Raw genomic sequence first — 25,237 nt, forward strand, 5'->3', positions numbered from 1 at the left:
CATCAGTCCTTCTCCAGATCCTTGGGACTAGGATCCCCGATACCATCTTCATTAATGGCAAACATACAGTCTGATTCTGGTAGACACGGCGAATCATAGATCTTGCAGATCCTGGTCTCGCCTCGTCCCTTCTTCAGTGATAGTCTTGTCGTGGATGCGTGAGCGATGATGTTGCCGCCGATAGGCTTCTTCGGGTCTGGGTTGAACATGGCAGAAGGACCTCCGTCGACCTGCGCGACGACCTGGTTGGTGATGACCACAGCAATACCAAACTCATCTGCCAGTCGCTGCAACGTACGCATGAACTTTGCAAGATGGGTCTGCCGGCTGCTGAGTTCGCCGCGGCCCATGAAGTCTGTTCGGTAGAGTGACGTCGCGCTGTCCACCACGAGTAGCGAGAAGCGGGTTTCGGTCATCATCTGCGCGGCCTGGTTGAGCAGCTGAAGTTGGTGGTCTGAGTTGTAGGCTCGCGCATACGCAACGTTGTCAAGTACTTCCTCGCCGCTCAAGCCGTATCGGTTCGCCACAGATAACAGTCGGACAGGTCTGAATGTGCCTTCGGTATCGATGTACAGACACTTGCCTTCGCCACCGCCCATGTCGAACGGTAGCTGGCACGTCACGGCAAGCGTATGGCAGATCTGCGATTTTCCAGTTCTGAATTCGCCGAAGATCTCGGTGATGCTGCCCGTTTCGATGCCGCCTGCGAGGAGAGTGTCGAGTTGCTTTGAGCCTGTGGTGACGGAGATGAGTTCGGATCGACGCGCGTGCATCTCTGTGGCTGTCGTGAAGCCCATTGGAACGAGTTTCGAAGCTGTAGACAGGTCAGCTTGGTAGCACTGGTTGCTCATAGCTCATGCGTACCCTCCGTTAGGATCTTGGTCGCCTTCTGCTCTGATATGCCTTTGATGTCCAGCAGAAGCTTCTTTGGCGTGTATGCAACTGATTCGACTGTGTTGTATCCGCCATCGATGAACAGCTGTATGTCCCGTTTGGTGAGACCTGCCATGCCCTGTGATATCGTTAGCTGGAGCGTTCAAGGCGGGTATTCTTCGTCTGATCTGCGTACATCGAGCGCAGAAAGTGGCGTTGGTGCGCCAGGACCGCCGGCCAGGCCATCATCGTACTGCGACTGTTCTGCTTCGGTGCTCATCTTGACCGCGCTTCTATTGCATCTAGAATGGTGGTGATGATGGTGGTGATGAAGATGAAGTTATCATGCGCGGTTGCCACTTGCGAGAAGCGCGACGAGGCTGACGCGCCGAACGTCGGGATCGTCGCAACGCAATCGCCGAAGCGCGAAAGTCACGTGTCGAGAAACTCTATTTGCGTGATCGCATTGAAAGACCTACTATCTCACATCAACTTCCGCTGCTGTTGTCTCGCAGGTAAGAAGAACATGAATTAAGACAGTTGTACGAAATTGCGTAGATAGCGGACAATGGAGTAGTAGGCAGCCTGGGAACAGAGAAGAATGCAGACGACTTGCATTCGCCAACGCATTCCAAGCTGATGCAGATCAGCGACCTTCCTCTGCTCTCGACCATCTACATCGCCCCTCTGTAGAACTTATTTGGCACAAACGGCATCTTGGTGACCGTCGCCTTCCTGTTCTTCCCCCGCACCACAACCTGCACTTCAGTCCCAGACTTGTGCATCCCGTCCTCCACATATGCCATGGCAATATTCTTCTTCAACGTCGGGCTTGGGCAGCCAGATGTGACCGTCCCGATTGCTTTGCCTTCCTGGCTGACAACGCCAGCACCTTCACGGGCAGGTGCACCTTCGACAATCAAACCCACGCGGCGTCTTGATACTCCCTTGCCGCCTTTCGAGACTGGCGTCAGCTGAGGTATGATTGTCTCCGCACCGTGGAAGCCAATGTCGTCTGCTGTTCGTCTGTGCTTCGGAATGATAAAGTTAAGCGCTGCTTCTGGAGGAGTCGTGCTGTCGTCTATGTCATGCCCGTAGAGACACATGCCGGCCTCCAGACGCAGACTGTCTCTCGCTCCCAGACCGGCCATGCGAAGGTTGTCCTCACTTCCAACCTTCAGCAGCTGCTCCGTGGCTTCGATGGTCTGTGATGGGTGGATCGAAAGCTCGAAGCCGTCTTCGCCGGTATAACCACCTCGGCTTGCCACAATCGGCAGGCTCTCACCAGAGGGAAGGGCAAGCGTGATGTGCTTAGTATTGCCAAAGTACCATTTACTGACGTCGACCTTGCAAGCGCTGGAGAGTGCCGCGCCTAGTATCTCGGCTGAAAGCGGGCCTTGTAGTGCAACCAGTCCGAAAGGCTGGCCTTCAGCTTCCAAATGCCTGAGCTGGACATACGGGTTCATGGTGTCTGACCACTTCTCAATGGCAGCATTGAAGAAATCGTAGTCCTTCTTTCGATTGCCGGCGTTCGTGACGACGTAGAACAAATGTTTCGGCCCTTCCTCGAGCCGCGTGATCATGCAATCGTCCACAATACCACCCGTGACTGGGTGTAGCAGCGCAGAGAGCGTAGATTGGCCGGGCGCCAGGTCCTTCAATCCAGCAGGCGTGACAGTCTCGAGAAGCGACTCAGCGCCAGGTCCGTCGCAGTGGTATTGCACCATGTGGCCAACGTCGAACAGCGAGCACTTTTCTCTTGTCCAGTTGTGGCTGTTGGTGATGGACAAGTCGCCATACTGCACTGGCATGGAGTAGCCGCCGAACTCCACCATTTTGCCGCCATGCTTCAGGTGGAGGTCGTATAGCGCTGTTCTGCCGGGTTCCTCTTCGGTGTAGAACGTCGGCGCTGGCGTCGCGGTCGAGCTCTGCTGTCGCCGTTGCTGTAGTAGACCTTGTGTTGGAACCGGTCGGATGGGATCCGTCTTACGACCTGCAGCTCCGATGACAGTTGTTTGCCCCAGTATTACTCTCCTTGGTTGTGGGCATGCCCGCGCGGAGATTGTGCGATAAGATGGGCGGCAAGCAGGAGTAGCTTCTCTGAGCGGCCTCAATGCTCGAGGAGCGAGCCCTGGGAGCGCCATCTTGTCGCACCGCCCGATCTGCGACCAGCAGCAGGTCGTGAAAAAGGTTTGGATCACTGAGCGGCCGTCCACCTTATGTAGTTCAGATGTCGTCGCTGGATTTCCGAGCCGTATACAGCCAATGGTCCCCCACGTCCGCTCTCCAAAGTCCAAGCTCACCGCAGGCTGTGACGTCCCGCCGAGCAGGTACCTCTAACCAAACAAAATAAGGCATCTGCAGCTCAACAACAACCAGACGACACTGCTTGATCGACTCTCTATATTGACTGGCAGCAATGCCTCCTCAAACCTTCTTCCTCGTCTCCTTGCCCACCTCGATATCACCCTCCGGCGAGCGAGACGAGGCCTTGACAGCACTGCGGTCTGCGGTCACTGGCGACCATGGCACGACATATCCCTTCAACATCCCGGAGTTCAAAGTTGGCACGCTGGATGCGTTAGTACAGCAAGCAGACGACCTGGTCAAGCTGGAGCAGGGCTGCAGAGGCGTGGTCGACAAGATCGCAGATTCGCTGCGGAGTCTACTCGAGGGCGACGAGGAGAAACTGCAGGAGCAGAAGGTGGTGAATGACAGTACGGCAGCACACACGCGACGCTCAAGGCTATCTGCGTGCTAATTATGTGATCCAGGACCCGTAGAAAATTACCTCCAATCCTTCCAATGGAACAAGGTCAAATATCGCGCCGACAAACCCCTCTCGGAGCTCATCGACATGCTATCTAAAGACCTCTCCGCCGTCGACAACGACGTCAAGCAAAAGTTCAACCAGTACAACACCACCAAGACCAACCTCGCCTCGCTCCAACGCAGCCAAACCGGAAACCTCTCGCAGAAATCGCTCGCCACGATCGTCAACCCTGAAGCGCTGCTCAAGCCCGATCAGTCAGAGTACCTACAACAACACCTCATTGCCGTGCCGACAGCACTGGGGAAGGACTTCTTGAAGAGCTATGAGCAGATAAGTCCCATGGTCGTGCCACGGAGCGCACAACTCCTCGCGAAAGATGAGGAGTTTTTGCTGTACGTGGTGACGGTGTTCAAGAAGCATAGCGCGGAGTTTGTGCACAAGTGTCGAGAACACCGGTGGACACCGCGGGAGATGAAGTTCTCGGATGGTGGGAGAGAGGGGGAGGAGAAGGAGCTACAGAAGCTAGAGAAGGAGGAGAGGAAGGTGTGGGGCGAGGCGCTGAGGTTGGGGAGGACGGGGTATAGCGATGCGATGATGGGGTGGATACATGTGTTGACGTTGAGGGTGTTTGTGGAGACAGTCTTGCGGTATGGGCTGCCGTTGAGCTTTGTGTGTGGGATAATCAAGGTATGTTCTACTGGGAGTGATGTTGTGAGTCCTGAAGCTAACAGTATTGTCTGTGACAGACCGATCCAAAGCGGGCGAAGAAGGCCAAAGGCTCCCTGGACGCTCGATTCTCAGACATCGGCGGCAACGCCATGATGAGAGACAAGAAAGGTCGGCCCGTCAAGGACGACTCGAGCATGCAGCAAGACATGGCCAGCGCGGGTTTCGGCATGGATCAAGGGTATGAGCCCTATGTGTTCTATGAGTTTGAGCTTGTATAGCGGGAGATGAAGATAGCCATTAAAGCTCTGCAGATCTACATGTATGGATGAACATCCTGCAAGTCTGTAGGATATATCTGGATATAAAGGAAGCCACGCCTACCCGATCAGGCAGTTACTAGCAAACGACTTCCTGGCGGTGCTTGCATATCCTGTGGCTGAGACGACGGACTCTCGGCTTCGGGTTGCTGGCTTTTGCTGCTCAGATATTCTGGTGAATCGGTTCTGTCTCGAGGAGACGACAGACGGAAGGTGCTGAAGGCGTGGTGTGTGGTTGCATGTAATTGCTGTGCTATCTTGCTTGAATTGACCGCTCGGGATACGGTCTCAACAGCCCTGCAAGCCGATCATTCCCAGTTCCAATGGCGCGGGGAGCGTGCGTGGGACAAGCACCGACAAGGCTCAGCCTTCCAACACCTGCACCACACATCCTCGCGCGCCAAAGGCGCAGACGAGACACTGCAGCTGCACGAGGGCTGCATGGCATGATGCACTGTCTCTGATGACTCCTCGCCGACGCTGTCTCGGACGATGGGAGGTCGATGTTAATAAGTATGAGCCATTCCGGTCAGTCAAAGGTACCTACGCTACTGCACACCACTTTCCGCTCTGTTCATCTGGCCCCACCACCTGTTCAGCTCCAGCTTGGTATCGCAAGACAGCGATCGCCTGATCTCTTTTGCTCCTCTCTCCTGACCATTCCGTCTCTTCTCCTACTTTCTCCTGCCTAAGACCAACTTTCATACAACACCCGCATTCCGTCGGCGCAACCGAGGCAACCCGTTCGACAGCAGGCGCAGAAGCTACAACTCTCGAAGGACAAGCATACGACCGTCGCGGTCGCAGAGGGCAAGATGTCCTACTACGGCGACGACGACTACGACTACATCCGGCGAAGGCGACCATCACCCCACCGCTACCGCTCAGACAGGCGCGCCAACCAGCTCCTCAGCCCACACATAGATGGAGGTGGGCTGCACCGCTCTCGCTCACAAGGCGGTGCGCCGGTGCCTGTGGTGAACGTCTACAATGACATGATTCAAGACGGCAGCTTCCGGAACAACTCACGATCACCACCTTCCTCTCGCGGCTCTGACCATCGCTCCGACTATCGCGGGCACGGCAGACTGGGCGATGACCTCGTGGATGACTTCGCAGACCTTGCCTTGGAGAATAGAAGACTACGGTCGCGGTCGCGTGGCCGATCGGATGCAGGTGTGTTGAGCCGGAGAGATGATCTGCTGGAGTACGAGCTGCGCGATCGCGACAGGCGGCTGCAGGAAATTGAGAGGAGAGAGATGCTGCAGAGAGAGGAAGACAGGATGAAAGAGAAGTACGAGTTGCAGCGGGTGAAAGAAGAGGCTAAGAGGAAGGCAGATGAGGAGGAGGCGAAGGCAGAGAGAAAGCGCATCATTGACGAGTACGAGAGAAGACAGCGTGAGGATGAGGAAGACAGGAAAGAAGAGGAGAGGCGGATACGAGAGAAGATTGAGCGAGAAAAGAAGGAGGCCAAGGAAAGAGAGGAGCGCGAGTGGGCTGAGTTCCTGCAAAAACAGAAGGAGAAGGAGGCAAAAGAGAAGGCTGAAAAGAAGGCCGAAGAGGAGAGGGTGGAGGACGAGATGCGGAAGCGGCTATCCAAGCATGGATATACGTACGACCAGATCGAGCGCATGATCAAGGACAAAAAGGACGAGCCGACAACAAGCAACATGACGACCACGACCACGATGACGAGAACTTACGGCTCACATCGCCCGACCTACGCCAAGATCCATCGCGACTTCATCTCGATCGATACGTTGACGTATTATGATATTCCGTACGAATATGATAGCGTGAGTACTATTGTCACAGGCGGTGAAAGCGCAGCATTACTGAGTTTGGGAACAGGCTGACCGCAATTACATCATCATCCTCCGCGAGATGGACAAGTACGAGACAGAGGTGTTGTTCGAGCATACGAGGCGGTTGCGGGCCGGCAAATTGCTGCTCGAGCCTCCGAAGAAGGAGAAGGACTTTGCGTGGTATCGGAAGCGGGATCGGAGTTCGAGTCGAGTGAAGAGGGTTGGGATCTTGGAACTCTCGAAATGATTTTGTGAATTGCTTGGATGTGTTGTTGGTTGAAGCGAGCTCATGTTCAGGTTGATGTGGATTTTGATATACCATTCTGCGAGCGCTTGGGTTAATGAGAGGTAGATAAGCAACTTAGCTGGTTTGAACCAGACGACGCTTCAGCATCGATACAGCGTGCTACTCTCTGTCGTTCGCTCGTTGCTCCTTCAACTGCTGGAGTGCAAGGAAACTATGCCAGCATGATATCTGGCTGTCTCACGGCCGGGTCCTCGTGGCTTGGCTCTCTTCAACATCGTACCGGCAAGACGCGCGGTTGGCCTCCAGACTGACGGCGAGTTTGGAAACGAGAGAAGCAGCGGTATCCGATGTCAGAATGCCAATATGTCATCTGGTCTTCCTCACTTGCGTCGGTCTCTTCCTTGCATGGTTCATCATACTCTTAAGAGCCTAGGATTAACTTGTTCAGGATCACTTCCTCAGTATCTTCGTCAGTCTCAACTCGTGATCTTCAGGCGTTCCGGAACAGAGCACTGAGCAAGCTCTGAAGTGTGTGCGACGCTTAGGAGGCAGAAGCGGCACGTGAAATCATAAGAAACCCGTGCACCGCAGCTTTCAGCTTGGAGGCCTTAATCGTGGAGGTCGTCTCGGCCATTGAGCTTCTTATATGACAGGTATATACATGTAGCCGTACAGGAACGCCGCGGGGATGCCATATCGTCCTCGGAGCCGCAACATGATAGTAGGCTCGTATCCCGGAAGTCAAGCTGCGTGGTACGAGAATGCCGGTTCCCGAAGTTGGGTGGTATTCTCGTAACAGGCTCTAGGACAGGCCTCTGGTCACATGAGGGACAGGCTGGAAGACCTTCCCGAAGTGAAATCCCTCCTTCCTGTTACGGTGGGTGGCGAGAAACGTGCAGCATGACGGGGGGAATCGACGCGTAACGGGTTCGGGTTCATTAGTAGCCGTGCAGCGGAGGTGTATTGGGAGACAGGCTGAGTGCATGAAATCATATGTGTCTCTTCACAGAACAATTAGCCGGATATTGAACAGGTGGTGCGTCGAATTGGAAGAGTGGTTGTCGTGTCACCTTTGGCGAGAAGAAAGCCCCTGTTCGAGAGTAGGGGTCGCCTCCGCATTCACATTCGCAGATCCCTGGGCGGTTTCAATTGACGGCGTCTCGTCTCCCACCCAGAACCTCCCCCCATCATCATCCGCAGCGTCGAACAGTCCAGCTTGCCCTTTCTTTGTCCCTTCACCTTGCCCTTTCTTCTTCTCTACCGCCTGGCCTCGTCTGCCATTCCACACTCGCTCCACTCGTCGTTGGCAGCAGCTTCCTGTCGCCACGCGCCCTTGCATCGCCCAGACATTGGCGATCGTACTGGCAGGTGCATTGCCTCCCTTCTGCTTCAGCAACATACTCACCGCGACCACACGTCCCAAATCATCGCCGTCACAACACACCGCACCGACGGTTCACACGCGTAGGTAACATTCAAGATCGGTACTACACTCGGTTGCTGACAAGTCCAGATTGCAACAAGATATACCACCGCCATTGACACGTAAACATGGATACATATCAGGTGGCGCTGAGCTGGGGACTCTTTGGCGCGGCCGCAGTGGGATGTGCCTTCTACTACTGGCCGAACGATCAAACAGGGGCCAGCAAGCGACGCGACAGCACAGATAATACTAGCAGGAGACGGAAGAACGAGCAGGATGTACGTAACCGGCTCAGCAAAAACGCTAGCGATGTGGATGTTGGAAGCAGCTCGGCAGCAGAAAGTGCTCGACAAGGAGGCAATGCACCGGCGAGGAAGCGCAAGGTGCAGACAAAGGAGCCCACACAGACCAGCGAGACACCAGCAGTGGTGGTCAGCGCAGACGAGCCGGAGGAGGTTGATATGAACACACGAGAATTCGCCGAGCAGATGGCCCAGAACCGGAAAGGGACCAACATCTCTTCGAGCCAGCGCAAAGACAACAGGGTGAAGACGGTCAAGCAGAGCAGCGCCTTGAACACCCCTGACCTCTCTTCCGGCTCCTCACAAGCTGGAGCTGAGGCGGATGATGATCTTTCGCCAGCTGTCTCGCCATCGTTGAATGCTGGCGACGTGGCGGACATGTTGGAGCCAGTTGCGCCTGGTCCGTCAACCCTGCGTGTGACCGCGCCAACCAAGCCCCAGAAGGAGAAGGCTCAAAAGCAGTCCAAGGAGCAAGTCGTTGAATCTAAGAAGCAGCGACAGAACCGCCAGAAAGTGGAGGCGCAACGAATCCAACGAGAGGAGGACGAGAAGCAACGTAAGGCTTTGGAGGAGAGACAACGACGGGCGGCCAGAGAGGCACGTGGCGAGCCTGCGCGGAACGGAATGCCTGCTTCCAAGCCACCTGCAAAGAGCGCCTGGGTGGCTTCGACAGCGCCCACCAGCAGCAATGCCACAACACCAGCAGCGACCGAGAACAACGCGCCGCTGCTGGACACCTTTGATGCTGAGTCCACCAGCAGCTCTAATGGAGGCCCAGCACTCAGCACCGCGGCCACCAGCACGACATCCAATGGGCCTATCAATGGCGCGGTGTCTGAAGAGGACCAGCTAGCTCAGGCCATGAGACAGAGCGAGGACGAGTCGGGCTGGACTACCGTGGCTCAGCCGAAGAAGCAAAAGAAGAAGGCTGTTGATGGCGACAGCAATACCGTTGAGCAACCAGTCCTCACCGACAAGACGAACGCAGCGCCACCAAAGCCTGCTGTGAACGGCAAGCCGAAAGGTTTCCAGGCGCTCGAGGTGGAGTATGAGCAGCGCGCCGATGCCGACCCTAGCGATGCCTCTAACTGGGACGCATGAGTGTTGTGACGGGCACACAGTGCAATGCACTTGGACGAACGTCGTCTGTCGGAGTCTTATCCTTTCACCGGGCTGGTGTGCGCTCTCAGGGGCCTGGAGGCCACAAGTGCTTCATCTCTCGTCGGTTGTTTGGGCTACAAAATTGGCTGGCAAGCAAGGGCGCTGTTCTGGCGAAACGGGCACAACACCAGCGAGGATATGGGACGGTCGGGAAAATGGAGATTCTTCTGTAGCAGCGTTTGGGAGAGCGGGCTTTGTGGGAGCTGTACTGTACGATTTGGCGCTTGAGATTGAAATCACAGACCCAACATGCAAACAGACCTCTACTGGAATCAGCATACTATACCCATTGAATCGAGCTGATGTTGCCCTATTCTGATCATCCTCATGCGTGAAGCAGGAGCCGCGGACATAGAATCGTCTGAAGTCAGCTTTCAAGCATTGACCCTCCTGCAGATCAGCAATGACTTCTATTTCTATTCTTGCCAAACGATACTGTGTTGACGTGAGTACTAATACTGTACAGTCAGGTAGCACAGTCGAAGTCTACTCGACAGTCACATCTGCTCCTTTGTTTGAATCCTCGAAGCGGCCAGTGGTTCTCGAACAAAAGGAGGCCAGTCCAGTCCAGCTCGCCAGTCGGCCCTGCAGGAACACCCCACAATTCGTTTTCGAGGGACGCCATCTGAACAACTTGCAGTCTTGCCGGCAGCACCTCACCACCACCTCCAGGCCTCACACCAGCTCTCACACCCTCATCATCCTCGTACTCCAACGCTGCCGAGCAGCGGTTTGTTGATCCTATAGCGCCCAGACCGCATCCGGTCACCACCACCTTCCGCTCAAACCTCACCTTTCCACCAACCCCCGGCTGGCCAACCACACTCACCAACATGGCGCAAATTCGAGGTACCGCTGGGTACCATCTCGGCAGCCAGAACAACTTCGGCGGCTCGTCAGGCATGGGACGCTCAGATGCGACCAACGACCCTTCACCGCTCGACGCGATCCGGGAGCAGACGAGCAAGATTGAGGACTGGCTGGACACCATATCAGACCCCGTCAAGCCATACCTGCCGGCGATTGGGAGATTCTTGATCGTGGTGACGTTCTTGGAGGACGCGTTACGGATTATGACACAGTGGACCGATCAGCTGGTTTATTTGCACGATTATAGGCATAGTAAGTTGGACCGACACCACACAGTTGCGTTGCGGGACCTAGAGAGGGGAGAGTACATGAGCTAACGTGACACTGTTCAGTCCCCGGAGGCATCACCCACCTCTTCCTCATCCTCAACGTAATAGCCATGACCGCCTCTTCCCTCCTCATCATCATCCGCCGCTACAGCGAGTACGCCGTCATGGGCCTCATCGGCGTCGTCGTCACGCAAGCCCTCGGTTATGGCCTCATCTTCGACCTCAACTTCTTCCTGCGCAACCTCAGCGTCATGGGCGGGCTCCTGATGGTCCTGTCCGACAGCTGGGTGCGCAAGAAGTTCGCTCCGGCCGGGCTGCCGCAGTTGGACGAAAAGGATCGCAAGATGTACTTCCAGCTCGCTGGGCGTGTGTTGTTGATCTTCCTGTTCATTGGGTTTGTGTTTGCGGGAGACTGGAGCGTTGGGAGGATATTTGTGATTGTGGTGGGATTGGTGGCTTGTGTGATGGTTGTGGTGGGCTTCAAGGCGAAGTGGAGTGCAATTATCTTGGTGATGATCCTGAGCATTTTCAATATCTTGGTCAACAACTTCTGGACGGTAAGTTTGCAATTAGTGGGATGGAAGTTGTCGCCAGTACTGACAACAAGTCTAGCTACACCCACACCACCCACACAAGGACTTTGCGAAGTACGACTTCTTCCAGATCCTCTCCATCGTGGGTGGACTGTTGCTTCTGGTCAACATGGGTCCAGGCCAGGTCAGCTTCGACGAGAAGAAGAAGGTGTACTAGATGTGATCGGGATGGAGGAAGACGAGGCGCATATAGCGTAGTATCAAGTGCTCGATGCATTGCGCAGAGGCGTTCAACGGCGCTTTGGTGGGATATATCCCGTGCTGAACGGGATTTGGTGGAGGGGAAAAAGTAGCTGGCATCTTACCCGGAAGATGTGGTAACGAGTTGGAGAAGTGCCATCTTCAGAAGATGTATGCAAGAAGCTCGTATATCCTTGACTCTCAATGCTGTCTGCAGACGGCCCTGCCATCTCAATTGCAAACAATCGAATTCTTGTATCACGTGACGTCGTTTTCCACCAAAATCGCGCTAGTCGTTCGCCAGCTTGGACGTGAAGCTCACATGTCTGCGCTTCTTCGTGTCAACATTGAAGTCCAACAACATCATGGCGCCAATCACACGAACTACATCGTCGTATGGCGGCGGTGGTATTGCCAAACAAGTGCATCGCAAGAGACCATCACGAAAAGAGCCCTCAGATGAAACCTGGAACTTCTCGCTCGGAGCCGGTGCGAAGGTCAATGGGTCAACACGACACTCGGAAAGCCAGCATGACATTGCAACGCCCGAGAGCCTGCCGAATGTCGAAGAAGCAGTACAGCCGCTACGCGCCATGGCGGACAAAGTGGGAAAGGAGGTCGAAACATTTGCGCAGACGCTGGACGAGTTCTTCACTGAACTGCCTGCTGTGGAGAACCGCTTCGGAGCCGTATTCGACCTCGTGCTGAATTTCCGGGACATTGCGAATGATGTCGTGGAGCGATTGAAGAGCCAGTATGAGCGGGAGCTACGGCAGCAGTTGAGGCAAGAATGGAGCGAGCAGGCGCGCGCGTCGGGTACATCTACAATGTCGAGACCGTTCGCTGCGACGACTTCGGCGGAGCTGAGTGCTAGGCAGAAAGAGCAGGTGGCGGAGCTACGGTCGTGGCAGCAAGAAGCGGATCTTTGGGATCTGTTCCGGATTATGCTGAACCTGCACCCATTCGAATCGGACGCAGAGGAGCGGCGGCAGGAGGATGAGGCGAATTTGGCGAAGCTCGCGCCTCCACATCGCTATGCACCCGAAGGAGATCTGTGGGATCGGTTCGTGCTTGAGGACAAGCTGGCAAGGGAGCGGAACGATATCAAACAATGGCTCGAGCGGACGGCGTACCACCAGCAAAGCGACTTGCAGGGCATCATGGAGGAACTCGAGACCAAAGCCGGCAGAGGGAAGGGTCTATGGTCTTCTGGCTGGCTGCACACACGCGAGAAGATCAAGGGCGAGAAGAGGATACGCTCGTGGCCGAACGCTGCGGACTCGCCTCTACCGCAGATTCGACGCTCTGACAACAATGATCTACTCGTGACGACCCTGGACCCTGATGCTGCTACACGACAAGAGCGAACACTGGAGAAGCCGGACGCGTACTTCGAGCGTGCTATGTGGATCGCGTGCTGGGAAATGCTTCGTCGCGGAACGCCATGGCATGACATATGCGAGTGGTTCGAAAAGCGAAAAGAAGGCTGGCGCGCAGTGGCTGTCAGTGCTGCCATGGATCGCACTGATCCTACCCTCTCTACTTCCGCTTTCAGACAAGTTAGTCGAATGGCATCACGCTCAACCTTGGCAAGCGATCATGAAGCAGCAGTATTTGGCCTGCTTGGTGGCGATGTGAAGACTGTGGAGAAAGTCTGCCGCACTGTCGACGACCACCTGTACGCACACTACAACAGCGCGCTACTGAAGCAGTTTGACAACTACCTGCTCTCGACCTGCCCCGAGAAGGCTGTACCTTCGCAGTGGCGGCGCAGCGTCACCGACGACTCCCTTCGAGATCCCGAACAAGCTGAGGCCGCAATTCAAGACCTGATCCTGCGCCTGCGAAAGGGTTCTTCGACCAGCAAGGAGGCTTCGCAGCCAATGAAGATCATCCAGAGCTACCTTTTGGCGGACGAAGTCGGCAGCTTGGTCCACACGGTCGGCGCATCTATTGCAGAAACTGCTGCTTTGCAAGGACCTGAAGACGTGATCTTCCTCAGGGACCGTCAGGCCCGTCAAGATGGCGTGCCATTGCCAGAAACGGAGGTGGCACTCGACCCACAGACCTTGAGGATAGCGGCGCACATGTCGATTGTCCACCGCGCTTTGAGCCCGCACTATCTTGAAGGCCTCGAAGGCGACGAGCTCCTGGAAGACGAGAACGTTCTAGTGGCGTATATTCAGGCCCTGCGAGCGGCCGGCAAACGCGACCTCATACCCATCTATGCGTCGAAACTGCAGCAAGGGAGATATATTCTCGTGCTCGGTCGGTACCTCCAGGACATCACGGACTCGCAGGAGCAAGTGCGCGTGTTGGGGCTGTTGCAAGAGTACGAACTGGACGTTGTCGCAATTCTCTCGGAACAACTGAGATGGGTGGTTGGCCATTCGCTTGGGTCAGAAGCCCACCCGCAGCCTCTGCGGATGCTGGAAAAGATTGCGGACACGAAGATGCATCCTGGCCAGCAGATCATTGTTGGCTTCATATCCGAGGATGCTTCTCCTGAGGATGAAGCGATGGTGAGTGTGCTGCAGTGGTTTCAGCACATGCGTGGGGGGTGGAAGCCTATGTTCGAGGCGCTTTCGGTAGCGATGAGGAAAGCTCTAGGTATGTGGCAGATACCCCTACAAGACTACTTACGCTAACGTTTCGCAGTGACCGGCCATCTGACATGCGCACGGATGATTCTGGAAGCATTCCCATACGACCAGGTCTCGAATCGCAAGTCTTACGAGGTCCTCGGTCGCGCTGTCAACTTCGCGGACAGCAGCGCTGAGCCTCACGACCACGAAGAAGCTCTAAGCTGGAATCTCATGCAGCAGCAATCGAATACTTACTACGAGCTCGCGCAGCTTGTGACTGCCTTAGACGCCATGTCCGAGTGGCGGTCGTCGGAGCAGGAGTATCTCGGCAGGATGCCAAAACCTCCGACTGTGCCCACAACTCTCAAGCAGAATTGGTTCAAGGTCAGGACGGCAATGAAGCCGATCTTGAAGGGCATACTCCAAAACTCCACGGACCCGGGTGAAGCACACGACCTCTCCATCATCCGCGAGAACTACCTGCCCGAGATGGTCATAGCCTACAACACCGTCCTTCATGCCGCGGGCAACCTTATCACGAGAGACAGTCTGCTCGACAGCATGGAGCTTGGTGTCTCGATCGCAAACGGCAAGAAGAAAGACGAGGACAATGGGCTGCAGAAGGTGTTTGTGAAGGCCGGGAGGATGCGGGAGTTGGTGGAGAGTCTGGCGTTGACGAGCAAGGTTATGTTGATCTTGAGGGCAGAGGGGAAGGAGCACAAGGTGAAGAAGGAGAGAAGGGGACAGGATTTGGGGATTTGGGAGATTACTGGTGCGTAGGGGGTGGAGGGGGAGTAGGCGTCGGCACCTTTGGGGATCTTGCGAGCTGGCGTGGTGGCTTCGCATACTTGACCGCAAGCCAGAAAGAATCAAGACCACGTTAACTGCTTTCTTCGTTCTAGGGTCGGGCAGGGCCGGCGCAGGTCCGAAGCTAGAGAGGGTCCCACTAGCACTAGCCCACAGATATATCACCTCCAACATCCTCACCGCAGTTTGATGAGACGTTGTTGACACCAGTCAAACTTGCCATTAAACCTTTGATCCGTGTGCTGCTGAAGGACTATACCAATTGTACATACTGATCTGATCATACCACCCACAATGGCAACGTAAGTGTCTCTCGACTCTCGAATTCATCCCACTTCGACCCCGCCAAAATTGTCTAACCGTGCGATAGCAACATCACATGGCACGCCGGCCTCACACGCCAGGAGCGCAGCGAGCTTCGCAAGCAGAAGGGCTGCACCGTGTGGTTCACCGGCCTCTCTGCGTCCGGCAAGTCGACCATCGCAACTGCACTCGAGCAGCACCTCCTCAAGCAGGGTCTGCAGACCTACCGACTCGACGGTGACAACGTCCGCTTCGGCCTGAACAAGGACCTGGGTTTCTCGCCGCAAGACCGTGTGGAGAACATTCGTCGGATTGCTGAGGTGTGCATACACCATCCTACCCATTCCATTGCCGAGTGCTAACATTGCTGCGTAGGTCGCAAAACTCTTCGCCGACTCCACCACCATTGCCCTCACCTCCTTCATCTCCCCCTACAAAGCCGACCGCCAAGTCGCCCGCGACCTGCACGCCGACACCAAGAACACCGACTCCCCGCTGCCCTTCATCGAAGTCTTCATCGACGTCCCCATCGAGGAGGCCGAGAAGCGCGACCCCAAGGGCCTGTACAAGAAGGCCAAGGCGGGGGAGATCAAGGAGTTCACGGGGATTAGTGCGCCGTACGAGGCGCCGGAGAACCCTGAGGTGCATATTCATAGTGAGAAGACGAGTGTGGAGGAGGCAGTGGTGATTATTACGAAGTATTTGGAGGAGAAGGGGTTGTTGAAGATGGGTTAGACACGACTACAAGAGAAGAAGTCTGAAGTATGTGGTATGTGGTGTGTGGTATAGCATGATATACAAGACAAAGGGCTAGAATTGCCAAATGGCTAAATGTACTATGAATCTGGCGAAGAGCCATCTTTCTGCCACCGCATGATCCTCAATTTCGCAGTGCTCTCACCCTCTGGTCTGCGAAGGCCGACCGTTACATCCTCTTGCCCCACATTTGTCAACGCAAGCTTCACATCTTTATCAGTCGCCGCCCGTGTCTTCGAGAACAGGTCCTTCGTTTCTGGCCCCAGGAGTTGTGCAACACTATGCCAATAGTTCCCAAGAAGCGTATTCCGACAGAAAATCGCGAAGCTCAACGCAATCCAGCTGACAAGGCCCATATGGAGAGCTAATACCATTGCTACCGCCCAGAAGCCCAGACGTGACTGCGGGAATAGTACAGTCGTGAAGTAAACCTGCGTTGACAGAGCAGACTTTTCAAATTGCGGCATCTGATCGTAGTACGCCATGCTCGACAATGTCGTGATGAGCGAGGACATGGCCCTCGCTACAGATCCTGTCCCATTCACGCCTAGGGCTTGATGGAAAAAGGAGGAGAGGGTGTAGTCGACAGCAAAGACGGTGCTGCGGTTGTATCCCAGCTGCAGCGCTGGCGTGTCGGGAGGTAACAGCAGGGCACTGCATGGAGAGCAGGCTAACGGCGATTCTCTTTGCAGGTTACCTTCATCGCCGAGGTCGGCAAAGTCCTTTACGAAAGGTTTGATGGAGTTTGGAATGGCATCCTTCGTGTTGGGGATCCTTGGCTTTGGCCGAGCGAGTTGTAGGATACCACGTGCGTCCTTTGAGGCAAAGGGGTCTGTCTCGCCAAGTTGATGGTGGACGTCGGGTACGGTATAGTAGCCGTCTGAAGTCCAGTGGAGGATCGGCTCAGAGCGCTTCTCAGCGCTGTACATGTTGACTTCGAGGTCTGCTGTATCCCATGCAGAGTAGCACAGCGAGACAGACCAACCGAGCGAAGGCGTGGATACTTTGGTCCAGGCGCCTTCGCTCTCGAGACTGGTGACCTGCTGGTTCAGCCTGTCGCCTGTTCTGATGGGAGAGCTATGCGAGCGGATCACGAGCATCGGGAGGGAGAACAAGGAGAGGCCATGTCGGACGGCGTGCCTTGTCTCATCATGCGTCAAGTTTGAGAACTCGCTCGAGAGGCTACCGCTGCTCTGCCAGAACAGTGAGCTGGCTGATGGGTAGCCGATTTGGCATATAGTCACCGAAGCGGCGTTCACGAATGGGCTGCAATCGAACGGGATGGGACCCGGTGTCCACAGGCGAGGCACTTCTTCTGTGGATGGCTCAAGAATGCCACGCATATTTCCCGTTAGGATGCCCGAAGTCAGATCAGCATACGGCGTGTAGACTGAAACGTCCAGGAAGTGAGGGCTTTGGCACGAAACCTGATACACACTGGTGAGCCTTTAACGCCTTTTCTGATGCCAAAGCCAGTACTTACACGAGAGTCAAGCACCATAGCAGTACCGGTATAATTGCGTATCGCCTCGCGAGACTCGGCATCGGCGAGCGGAAGGAAGGCTCGCAGTAGCACTCCCGTGTCGTCAACGCCTGCTGGAACTTCAGCAGGCTCGGAGTACTCAGCGAAGGCGGGAAAGGCCGGTGGATTTCTAGTCCAGGTTGACGCTCTCCAGCGGATCGGGTACGAGACGCCTCCGGTATATTCATAGTAGCCGTGGGAGACGTTGAATGGTTGGCCGTGGGTATCGTACAAGAAGTCATATGCAGAAGTTTTGTTCGACTGGAGTCCGGGAAGTTGGCCAAGGCGGAGGTCTGACAGTAATGCGGTGGAGCTGAACTGTAGCATAGTGGTCGTGGTGAATAGTAGTAACACTGTTAAGCTCAAGCCTGGGAGCAAGCACACCGACCTTAGTTGACTTTCGAGACTTAGCTGCCTGACGGTACTCACTCATCGATCTCAAGCCCGTGCCCTTCAGCTCTGGCATGCCCATGGCAGGGACCAGGTCAAGAAACGTCCTAGGCTGCGGATTGCCAGCCCTCATTGTCGACACCTTCACCACATCCCGAAGCCGTACGGAGCACGACTCCAGAACAAGCGCAGCGAGCATGGCACCAGCAATCCCAGCTTGCAGATCCACTGCAATTCGAAGCACGAAAGTTGAGATGGAAACGGATCTGGTCGACCAGCCCTTGACCATGATCCGATGCCAGAGCGTGTTATCGTAGTCAGCGAACCATAGAAAGGCGACGAAACCGATCACAGCCATGTTGGCTAGCATTGTGGCCGCCAGAGTGAGGATGACCTGCCATCCCGTTCGGTGAAGGAGGGTGTTGTGCTTGGGGGATGATGTGGCTTCTGTGTCTTTCATAGTAGAGCATAAGATAACGGAATACTATACGATACGGTAAGAGAAGGAAGGAAAGAGCCATTTTGTACCATTTAGAAGTCTCGTGCAGCTCGCATGAGGCACAGTCGAGGGTGGAGGATGAGGCTGGCCTTGCGAGAAGCTGGCGGCAAACAGGGCGCTTAGGAGAAATGGTTGGTCGCACAACCACGTGCAACGCTGCTGACATACTGGCGTCCTCATGATCATATAGGAGAATGCGCTCAGAGAGGTATTGAGAAAATGAGAAGACTTGCGTGCTCGTGGTCGGGCGTTGAAGAGGGAGGAACAAGAACCGGAACGAGCGAGAAACGGAAGTGAACACGGCGCATTGGCCAGGACCGAACGGGCAACAAGAAAGGGACGAAGACCGTATTGAAGATGGGAAAACGGGAAGATGGGGCAATTCGTGATCATCGTTTCTCATTGCAGTGTAATGGTAACATGCTATGCTTAACACCAATGCCCGAAACTCCGATCCAGATGCTCAAATTTCGATGGTGTGTAAGACAAGAAAGCAACAGGTTGCCGCAAACCTTCGCTTGAAAGTGCCGCCTATGCTCTCCCTTCACGACTCTCAGACACGTGCCTGTGCACAGCCCTCGCATGCCGACGAAGGTGTACGTCTCTCGTGTCATTCCTCTTCACAATCTGTCCACCCTTGCAAGAAGTGCCAGCAGCCACCGGCTGCCAGACCTCCTTCCCATTGGCGCAAAGACCGAACTGTTTCCCATCGTCTGAGCAAGCCATGCCACTTGACGAGCAAGCACCGCCAGATGGAGATGCTCCCGCCGCGCTCGAAGCTCCGTAGCTTGGAGGTGCGCTGGCCGCCGCACTGGATGGCCCTGCGACACTAGCTCCAGACGAAGGAGCCATGCTTGGGTAGGCAGTTCCTGCTGCCGCTGAAGATGCCTGAGCACTGCCAGAGGCTGCTGAAGGTGCCTGAGCGCTGCCGGAGGCTGCTGGTGCTGAGTAGGCAGGTGCGGAAGAGCCGGCAGCAGCGCTCGAAGCACCACCGGAAGCGCCGTACGAGATCGTGACCATACCGGACGGTGATCCCGAACCTGCGGGGGCGGAAGATGGAACCGCGGCAGACGAAGCAGGAGCAGAATAGCCACCAGGCGCCGATGAGCCGCCGGCCGCTGCTGAAGAACCGCCATAACTTCCAGAAGGTGCCGCACTAGGTTGCGCAGCCGAACCGCCATAGCTTCCAGACGGTGCTGCGCTGGGTTCTGGAGCCGCCGCGCCACCAGGAGCTGAATAGGCAGCTCCGTTCGTCGTGATGATTGGTGAAGCCTTGTATCCGGATACACCCTCAGTCATCGCGGCAGCGGAAGCAGCGCATTGAGGACCCGACGCTGGCGCGATGTCCTGGCCAGCTGGTTCTTGCATGAAGAATTGACCGGGATGTGGGATCTTGACCGAGTTGGATGCGTAGTCTTGAGTCGACTGGCATTCTGAAGTCGGCAAGTTGATGAGGTACATGTTTGGAAGCGAGTCGAAATAATCGTCATTGTCCGACCCACCAGTGACAGTGATGGGCGCGCAGTTCTGATAAGCCTCACGGTTGCCGATGCGATTGTACCAGAGCCATGTCAGGGTCATCACGCCATTTGGAAAGTCTTTCGGGATGCTGAAAGAGAATGGATGAGTCCCACCATTTCCATCAGAGCTGACGGGACACCCCCCCTCAAACACCTGGATGATCTTGAAGGTGGAATTTGCAGTTGGCTCCTTGTCCTTCGTGATGGCGATCTGGCAAGTACCACCTCCATGCGACGCGGAGCCTTCGAAGCTCATCTCGGTCGGCGTGTCGACTGCGATGTGGTTCATCTTGGTGATGTCGTAGACCCCAGGACGCTGCTTGCAAGGGTAGTCCGAGCCGCTGGTGCCAGGCTTTGCGTCGTTGAGGGGAGAGTTGTTGAGACTGTCGACACCGAACGGGACGGGAGTCTTCATGATCAGATGAGCGTTGCTGAAGCTGCCAAAGGCGAAAGCCGCAGCGGCAACGGTGGCGATGCTGAAATGCATGTTGCTGTTGATGTAAGTGCAAGTCCAGATCTGGTCTTCAAACAGTAGCTGTAAGGACGGTCGTCTGCCGAACAAGTGCTGGTAATGAGTGTGATTTGCGTTTGCGGTATTTGTACTCTAGACCAGCTAGAGATGCAGTAAGGAGTGTCGAGCGTCGTGTTCGGGCAGGAAGAATGTAGAAGAACCAGCTTTAGGAAATGCACGATACGAAAGAAGAGGACAGAAAGTGCCAGGAGAACAGGCAGAAGAGACTTATATCGTGCTGCATGCCAGGGAGCCGCGTTAACACAATAGAAGGGAGGGATTGTGAGACAATTGACTCGGCCTATTGTTTTGGCAGAGGCGATCACATTGTGTATCACATCTACAGGCCGTGGATGTAGCATAGCCAAGCAGCTCCGCGCTGAAGTCCAAAGGCCGTCGAGCCCTGCGATGGCCGTCATTGGTCGACAAGACTGCTCGTGGTACAGATCGTGTCTCGCAAGACCAAGCATCGTCAAGCTTTGGGAGGTGCAAGGTACGGCCAGGGATGGAGCGAGAAGTTGATGTTACGCAGCGTACGGGAAGCCTGGGACCGGATGTGAGGAGTGGTGTTGCGGGTGAGAGGAGAGCATGGTGGTGGTCGAAGTGTAGGAGAGGCGAAACATCGGGGCTGTTTTAAGCGCTGCGCGCTAGCCTATAGACGCGTTGCGGCACAGTCTTGCTCCGCGATGCTGAGACGAGCGAGGAAGTGTCGGATATGTCTCGAGTAGGGATACTCTTGATGCTTGCGACAGCCGGAAACTCACGACGGTGATGGTGGAGAGGATGGCAGGGCGAAATGTTGCCATTTGAACGAGCAGGTCCGTTGCCTGCGTTTGGCTGGCCATTCTATGTCCTGAGAGCAGGTATCATCATCCATGGGCTGAGGAGTTTCGGTCGACTTCGACTATCCAGCACTTCGTCGGCTTCCACGGTCGTTTCGTCTGAGTCGGATGAGCCGATGTTGAAGTGGTTGTTGTTGTTGTTGTTGTTGGAAAGAGCAGACGGCATCTCTCATCTCTCATCGCTCAAGTCGAGTTTTGGAGATCCTTCTGCCAAGCAAATCTGGGCCGAACCTAAGTATATCCGGCGCTGCACGTCCAATCTTTCTCGACGCGCGACAGCCATGAACAGGACCCTTGCTTATTGCTTCCTACCACCTCGCCCGTCCGTTGAAAGCTGCATCCTGTTCACGACTGTGATCGCGTGACCTCGGCGACTTCAACGATGCCGATAAGTCGATAGCAGGACAGCACCTTTCCCCTCCGACTCCCTGCGATTCCTCACCATGGCGGTGATCAACACGGATAGAATCAATGCACCGCAGAGCTTTGTGTCGAGCTACGCACCGCGTATACGCAACTATGGCAATTCTTTGTTGACACCCGTCGCACCGGCGCTGGCCGCACAGCCTATGCGAACGACCAAGCGAGGGACAACCGCCATCAACTACGCCGAAGAGTTCGAGGACGATAGCATCGACGACTCGGACGGTCCTCGGCGGCAGACGGGCTTGCGAACAGCACAGCAGAAGCGGGATGTCGAGGCGGACGCTGCAAAGGCGGCGCAGAAAGAGATCAGGCGAGAGGCGCATGCGCCGGTGGACGTGCAAGGCATATGGCGAGACTGGATGGGCAAGCCGAAGAGGGCCTTGACGGAGAGGCAGATGCACGTACAATCTGCACTACCAACCACACTCGTCCCGATCAGGATAGATCTGGAAGTACCTCCCTTTCGACCTGAAGCTGCCTTGCCTACACCCAACAATGCCAGGGACTTTGGGATAGACGAGAACCTGCCGGCATACAAGGCGCCAGAGCCGACGTCACAATATCGGCTCAAGGACAGCTTCATGTGGAACCTACATGAAGCGCTCATGACACCCGATCAATTTGCCAAGACTTTCGTGGACGAGCTGGATTTCCCTGCACTGCGGAAACAGGGGATGGTAATAGACATCTCCAACCAAATACGACAGCAGCTAGAAGAGCATGCGGCGACTGCATTACATCCACTCTTTCAACCCAGTCCTGCCAATCCAGCACCCCCTGCGACCGACGAACCCACACCTTCTGCCCGGCCTCCAGTCTCTCGCGAAGACACCGGCACTCCATTGCAAGCAGGTACTCCAGCCCGCCTTCAGCCACCCATAATAAACGGCAACCACCACACCTCAGATCCTTCAACTCCCATGCCTAATGGCACTTCTACACCTGCTCTGGCGGTGACTGCGGAATCATTACTACCCGATGCCTCATTCTCAAGTGTTCACAATCCACCCGACACCCACCGATGTGTCCTCACTTTATCCATCAACCTCCAAAACCGGCTGTATACCGACAAATTCGAGTGGTCGCTCATGCATCCTCCTGGATTTGCAGAGACTTTCGCGAAGCAGACTTGTGCAGACATGGGACTGAGTGGCGAATGGGTGCCCAGCATGACACACGCCATCTACGAAGCCAGTCTACGTCTGAAGAAGGAGATGATCGACAATGGTGGGACTCTAGCAGGCGTGGTGGGGAGCGGAGTTGATGGCTGGGGCTCGATTGAGAATGAAGCTTGTGAATTCCACGGCACAGCAGAATCCGCTATCGGAGTTGGAGCGGGCTGGCGATTTGATGAAGTGGGGCTCGGCATGGACTGGGAGCCTAAGATCGAGGTTCTGAGCAAGGAAGAGATCGAGAGGCGAGAAGGCGATCGTGAAAGGCAGCTGAGGAGAGCGCGGAGAGAGACGGCGCGGTTTACGACAACCTACAGCCTGCAAGCGCAGAGCAGTGGGGTCGGCGACTACTTTTCAGGCGGACTAGGATCGTCGTTCAATGCCAATGCTGGTGGAGAAGACGAGCGGATGGGTCGCGGCGAGCGCTCGAAGAAGAAGCGGCGTTTCAGGAGTCTGTCGCCTGTTGGCAGAGACACCCCAGACATTGCTGGTTTTGGTGGCACGTCTGGTCAGCTTTCGGACGGCGAGCGGCAGTATTGGAAGTGCTCCCACTGCCAGATTTGGGGTTCGGCGGTATGGGGCGTGAGGGATGGGCCGGCAGGAGCAAGGGTATGTTTTGGCTCAACTACATCGCCTATGCTAAATGCTAATGCTTAACACAGACACTCTGCAACAACTGCGGCCTCCTCTACGAACGCAACAAGCGCCTCCCTCCCTGGAACTTCCGCCTCTTCTACCACGAGCGATCCCAAGCCAGCACCCAACCTCCCCAACCCGCCTACCAATCCACCGCGCCACGCCAAATCTCCAGCCTCCAATCCGACGTCGCCGCCTTCCCCGGAAGCACACCTCCACCCCGTCCCTCTTACCACCACTCTCAAAACAGCAGCACGAGCATCGCTCCATCCACTTCTTCCCACATGTACACGGGAGCCTCCGCAGCCTCCGGTGGCCAAGGCCAAATCTCCGCCAGCACCATGGCGGATATCGTTAACTACGCCGAGCCCGGGGAGGACCTGGACTGGACTAAAATTGTGGAGCCGAGGGAAAGGAAGAGGTTGCAGAATATCATCAATGGGCGCAAGTATCGCGAGCGCAGACTGGCGGCTGAGGGTCATGGTGGGAGTGGAGGGAATTATCCTGGTGCGGCGGGGATGGGCAGTTTTCTGAGTCAGGGGTATGGGCAGCGGCAGAGTATGATGCAGGGTGGTCAGCCGGAGAAGTAGGAGAGTGTCACTACGGCGACTGGGCTTGTGTTTGACGCACCTTTCGCGGCATTGTGTACGTTATGAAGCATTAGCGTGGCGTGAGATGGGATGGTTTGGCGGACACTGTAAGATTTCAAGGGTTGATGACCTTGCGGCACAATGTTCTAACTACATGCTCCTTTTTGTTGAGAGTTGACAGTCAAAACGTTCACAAAGCAAAGTGCTAAGGTGTGCCATAGCAATAGAGACCCCTTCCCTCAAAAGCAAAGCAACCCACTGTCCACGCTCGCTGGCCGCCATAACACTCGCTGGCCGCCATTACACTCGCACTCGTGGCAAAACTCAAAGTCGCTCTCCATACAGCAAAGAATCATCAACACGCTCATCGTCACTTCGACTCATCTCCAACATCAACCCTCTTCGCCTCCCGCTCGACCGCTTGGTCATCCTATCTCAGAGTCAGCGGATGATTCATCTCAACCACAGGCAGGCAACATCAACATGCCTTCTCAGCCTTCCGCTTCGCCCCAGCAACTGCATTACCAGTACCAGCCACCGCCATCGCAGGCTTAGGCTTCAGCCCAACACTCCCCACCACGTTCCGATGCCCCACTACCGTGACGCCGCAGTTTATCGTCAGATCCAACTTCAACGCCCTTCTTCGCCGACCATTCTCGACGCCAGCGGCTTTGTTGAGAGCGTTGACGGTGTGCAGCAAGATGGCACTGAACTTCGTCGCGTCGGAGAGGGCGGACGGGGAGGTGGGAACGAGGTTGTTGTTGCCTTGGATTTGGTGGGCGGCGTTGATTGTGAGTTTGAGTGGGGATGAGGGGGGTGGCGTGGAGTCATCCTCCTCGTCGTCGTCTCCTGCGTCGGAGTCCGAGTCGGAGTCTGGGCCGTCGTAGGGTGGAGGTGCTGTGTCTGGGGGCGGTTGGTGTTGGGCTTGTTGGGTGAGGAGGTTCATTTGTTGGGCGGCGGCGGGATCCATGGTTTGTCGCGACAGTGTTGGAGTGCCCTTTTGGCTGGCTGGTGTGGTGGTGTCAAGTAGTACACTGCAGCCTTGACGATGGTTGAGTACAGTGCTGACGATGTAGATGATGGAAGAAGACAACAGCAGCAAGGCGGAATAGAGAAGTATTAAATACAGAAGGAGTCAACAGATGAAGAGTCACGCGCGAGAAGGGACGGTCAGCTTGTCAATAGCGTTGCCC

General features: G+C 55.6%; 12 protein-coding genes across 12 annotated transcripts; 7 read left to right on the top strand and 5 right to left on the bottom strand.

Annotated features, from left to right (window-relative positions):
* Positions 1-2: 2 nt before the first annotated feature.
* Positions 3-1,153, bottom strand: rhp51 (RecA recombinase Rhp51; the record flags this gene model as incomplete). Its single annotated transcript, XM_064803886.1, has 3 exons — positions 3-814; positions 865-1,012; positions 1,070-1,153. The coding sequence occupies 3 exons, from the start codon at positions 1,151-1,153 to the stop codon at positions 3-5; spliced, it is 1,044 nt and encodes a 347-aa protein (XP_064657687.1).
* Positions 1,154-1,547: 394 nt separating this feature from the next.
* Positions 1,548-3,017, bottom strand: GCV1 (Aminomethyltransferase, mitochondrial; the record flags this gene model as incomplete). The annotated part of the gene is made up of 1 exon (XM_064803887.1): positions 1,548-3,017. The coding sequence occupies one exon, from the start codon at positions 3,015-3,017 to the stop codon at positions 1,548-1,550; it is 1,470 nt and encodes a 489-aa protein (XP_064657688.1).
* A 275-nt stretch (positions 3,018-3,292) lies between these two features.
* On the top strand, positions 3,293-4,593 carry VMA5 (Vacuolar ATP synthase subunit C; the record flags this gene model as incomplete). The annotated part of the gene is made up of 3 exons (XM_064803888.1): positions 3,293-3,590; positions 3,648-4,333; positions 4,393-4,593. 3 exons carry the CDS (start codon positions 3,293-3,295, stop codon positions 4,591-4,593), a joined length of 1,185 nt encoding a protein of 394 aa, XP_064657689.1.
* Positions 4,594-5,447: 854 nt separating this feature from the next.
* Positions 5,448-6,684, top strand: LTR77_006648 (uncharacterized protein; the record flags this gene model as incomplete). The annotated part of the gene is made up of 2 exons (XM_064803889.1): positions 5,448-6,428; positions 6,484-6,684. The coding sequence occupies 2 exons, from the start codon at positions 5,448-5,450 to the stop codon at positions 6,682-6,684; spliced, it is 1,182 nt and encodes a 393-aa protein (XP_064657690.1).
* A 1,551-nt stretch (positions 6,685-8,235) lies between these two features.
* LTR77_006649 (uncharacterized protein) lies at positions 8,236-9,513 on the top strand (the record flags this gene model as incomplete). The annotated part of the gene is made up of 1 exon (XM_064803890.1): positions 8,236-9,513. One exon carries the CDS (start codon positions 8,236-8,238, stop codon positions 9,511-9,513), a length of 1,278 nt encoding a protein of 425 aa, XP_064657691.1.
* Positions 9,514-10,406: 893 nt separating this feature from the next.
* Positions 10,407-11,462, top strand: ERV29 (ER-derived vesicles protein erv29; the record flags this gene model as incomplete). Its single annotated transcript, XM_064803891.1, has 3 exons — positions 10,407-10,695; positions 10,776-11,269; positions 11,325-11,462. 3 exons carry the CDS (start codon positions 10,407-10,409, stop codon positions 11,460-11,462), a joined length of 921 nt encoding a protein of 306 aa, XP_064657692.1.
* A 388-nt stretch (positions 11,463-11,850) lies between these two features.
* Positions 11,851-14,850, top strand: NUP84 (Nucleoporin nup84; the record flags this gene model as incomplete). Its single annotated transcript, XM_064803892.1, has 2 exons — positions 11,851-14,095; positions 14,144-14,850. 2 exons carry the CDS (start codon positions 11,851-11,853, stop codon positions 14,848-14,850), a joined length of 2,952 nt encoding a protein of 983 aa, XP_064657693.1.
* Positions 14,851-15,171: 321 nt separating this feature from the next.
* MET14 (Adenylyl-sulfate kinase) lies at positions 15,172-15,915 on the top strand (the record flags this gene model as incomplete). Its single annotated transcript, XM_064803893.1, has 3 exons — positions 15,172-15,179; positions 15,248-15,500; positions 15,556-15,915. The coding sequence occupies 3 exons, from the start codon at positions 15,172-15,174 to the stop codon at positions 15,913-15,915; spliced, it is 621 nt and encodes a 206-aa protein (XP_064657694.1).
* A 101-nt stretch (positions 15,916-16,016) lies between these two features.
* LTR77_006653 (uncharacterized protein) lies at positions 16,017-18,206 on the bottom strand (the record flags this gene model as incomplete). Its single annotated transcript, XM_064803894.1, has 3 exons — positions 16,017-17,363; positions 17,420-17,776; positions 17,847-18,206. 3 exons carry the CDS (start codon positions 18,204-18,206, stop codon positions 16,017-16,019), a joined length of 2,064 nt encoding a protein of 687 aa, XP_064657695.1.
* Positions 18,207-18,878: 672 nt separating this feature from the next.
* On the bottom strand, positions 18,879-20,354 carry LTR77_006654 (uncharacterized protein; the record flags this gene model as incomplete). Its single annotated transcript, XM_064803895.1, has 1 exon — positions 18,879-20,354. One exon carries the CDS (start codon positions 20,352-20,354, stop codon positions 18,879-18,881), a length of 1,476 nt encoding a protein of 491 aa, XP_064657696.1.
* A 1,309-nt stretch (positions 20,355-21,663) lies between these two features.
* Positions 21,664-24,044, top strand: SFH1 (Chromatin structure remodeling complex protein sfh1; the record flags this gene model as incomplete). Its single annotated transcript, XM_064803896.1, has 2 exons — positions 21,664-23,427; positions 23,481-24,044. The coding sequence occupies 2 exons, from the start codon at positions 21,664-21,666 to the stop codon at positions 24,042-24,044; spliced, it is 2,328 nt and encodes a 775-aa protein (XP_064657697.1).
* Positions 24,045-24,414: 370 nt separating this feature from the next.
* On the bottom strand, positions 24,415-25,014 carry LTR77_006656 (uncharacterized protein; the record flags this gene model as incomplete). Its single annotated transcript, XM_064803897.1, has 2 exons — positions 24,415-24,474; positions 24,532-25,014. The coding sequence occupies 2 exons, from the start codon at positions 25,012-25,014 to the stop codon at positions 24,415-24,417; spliced, it is 543 nt and encodes a 180-aa protein (XP_064657698.1).
* Between the last annotated feature and the right edge of the window lie 223 nt (positions 25,015-25,237).

Source organism: Saxophila tyrrhenica, assembly GCF_035928015.1.
Source record: "Saxophila tyrrhenica strain CCFEE 5935 chromosome Unknown scaffold_10, whole genome shotgun sequence".
NCBI lineage: Eukaryota > Fungi > Ascomycota > Dothideomycetes > Mycosphaerellales > Extremaceae > Saxophila > Saxophila tyrrhenica.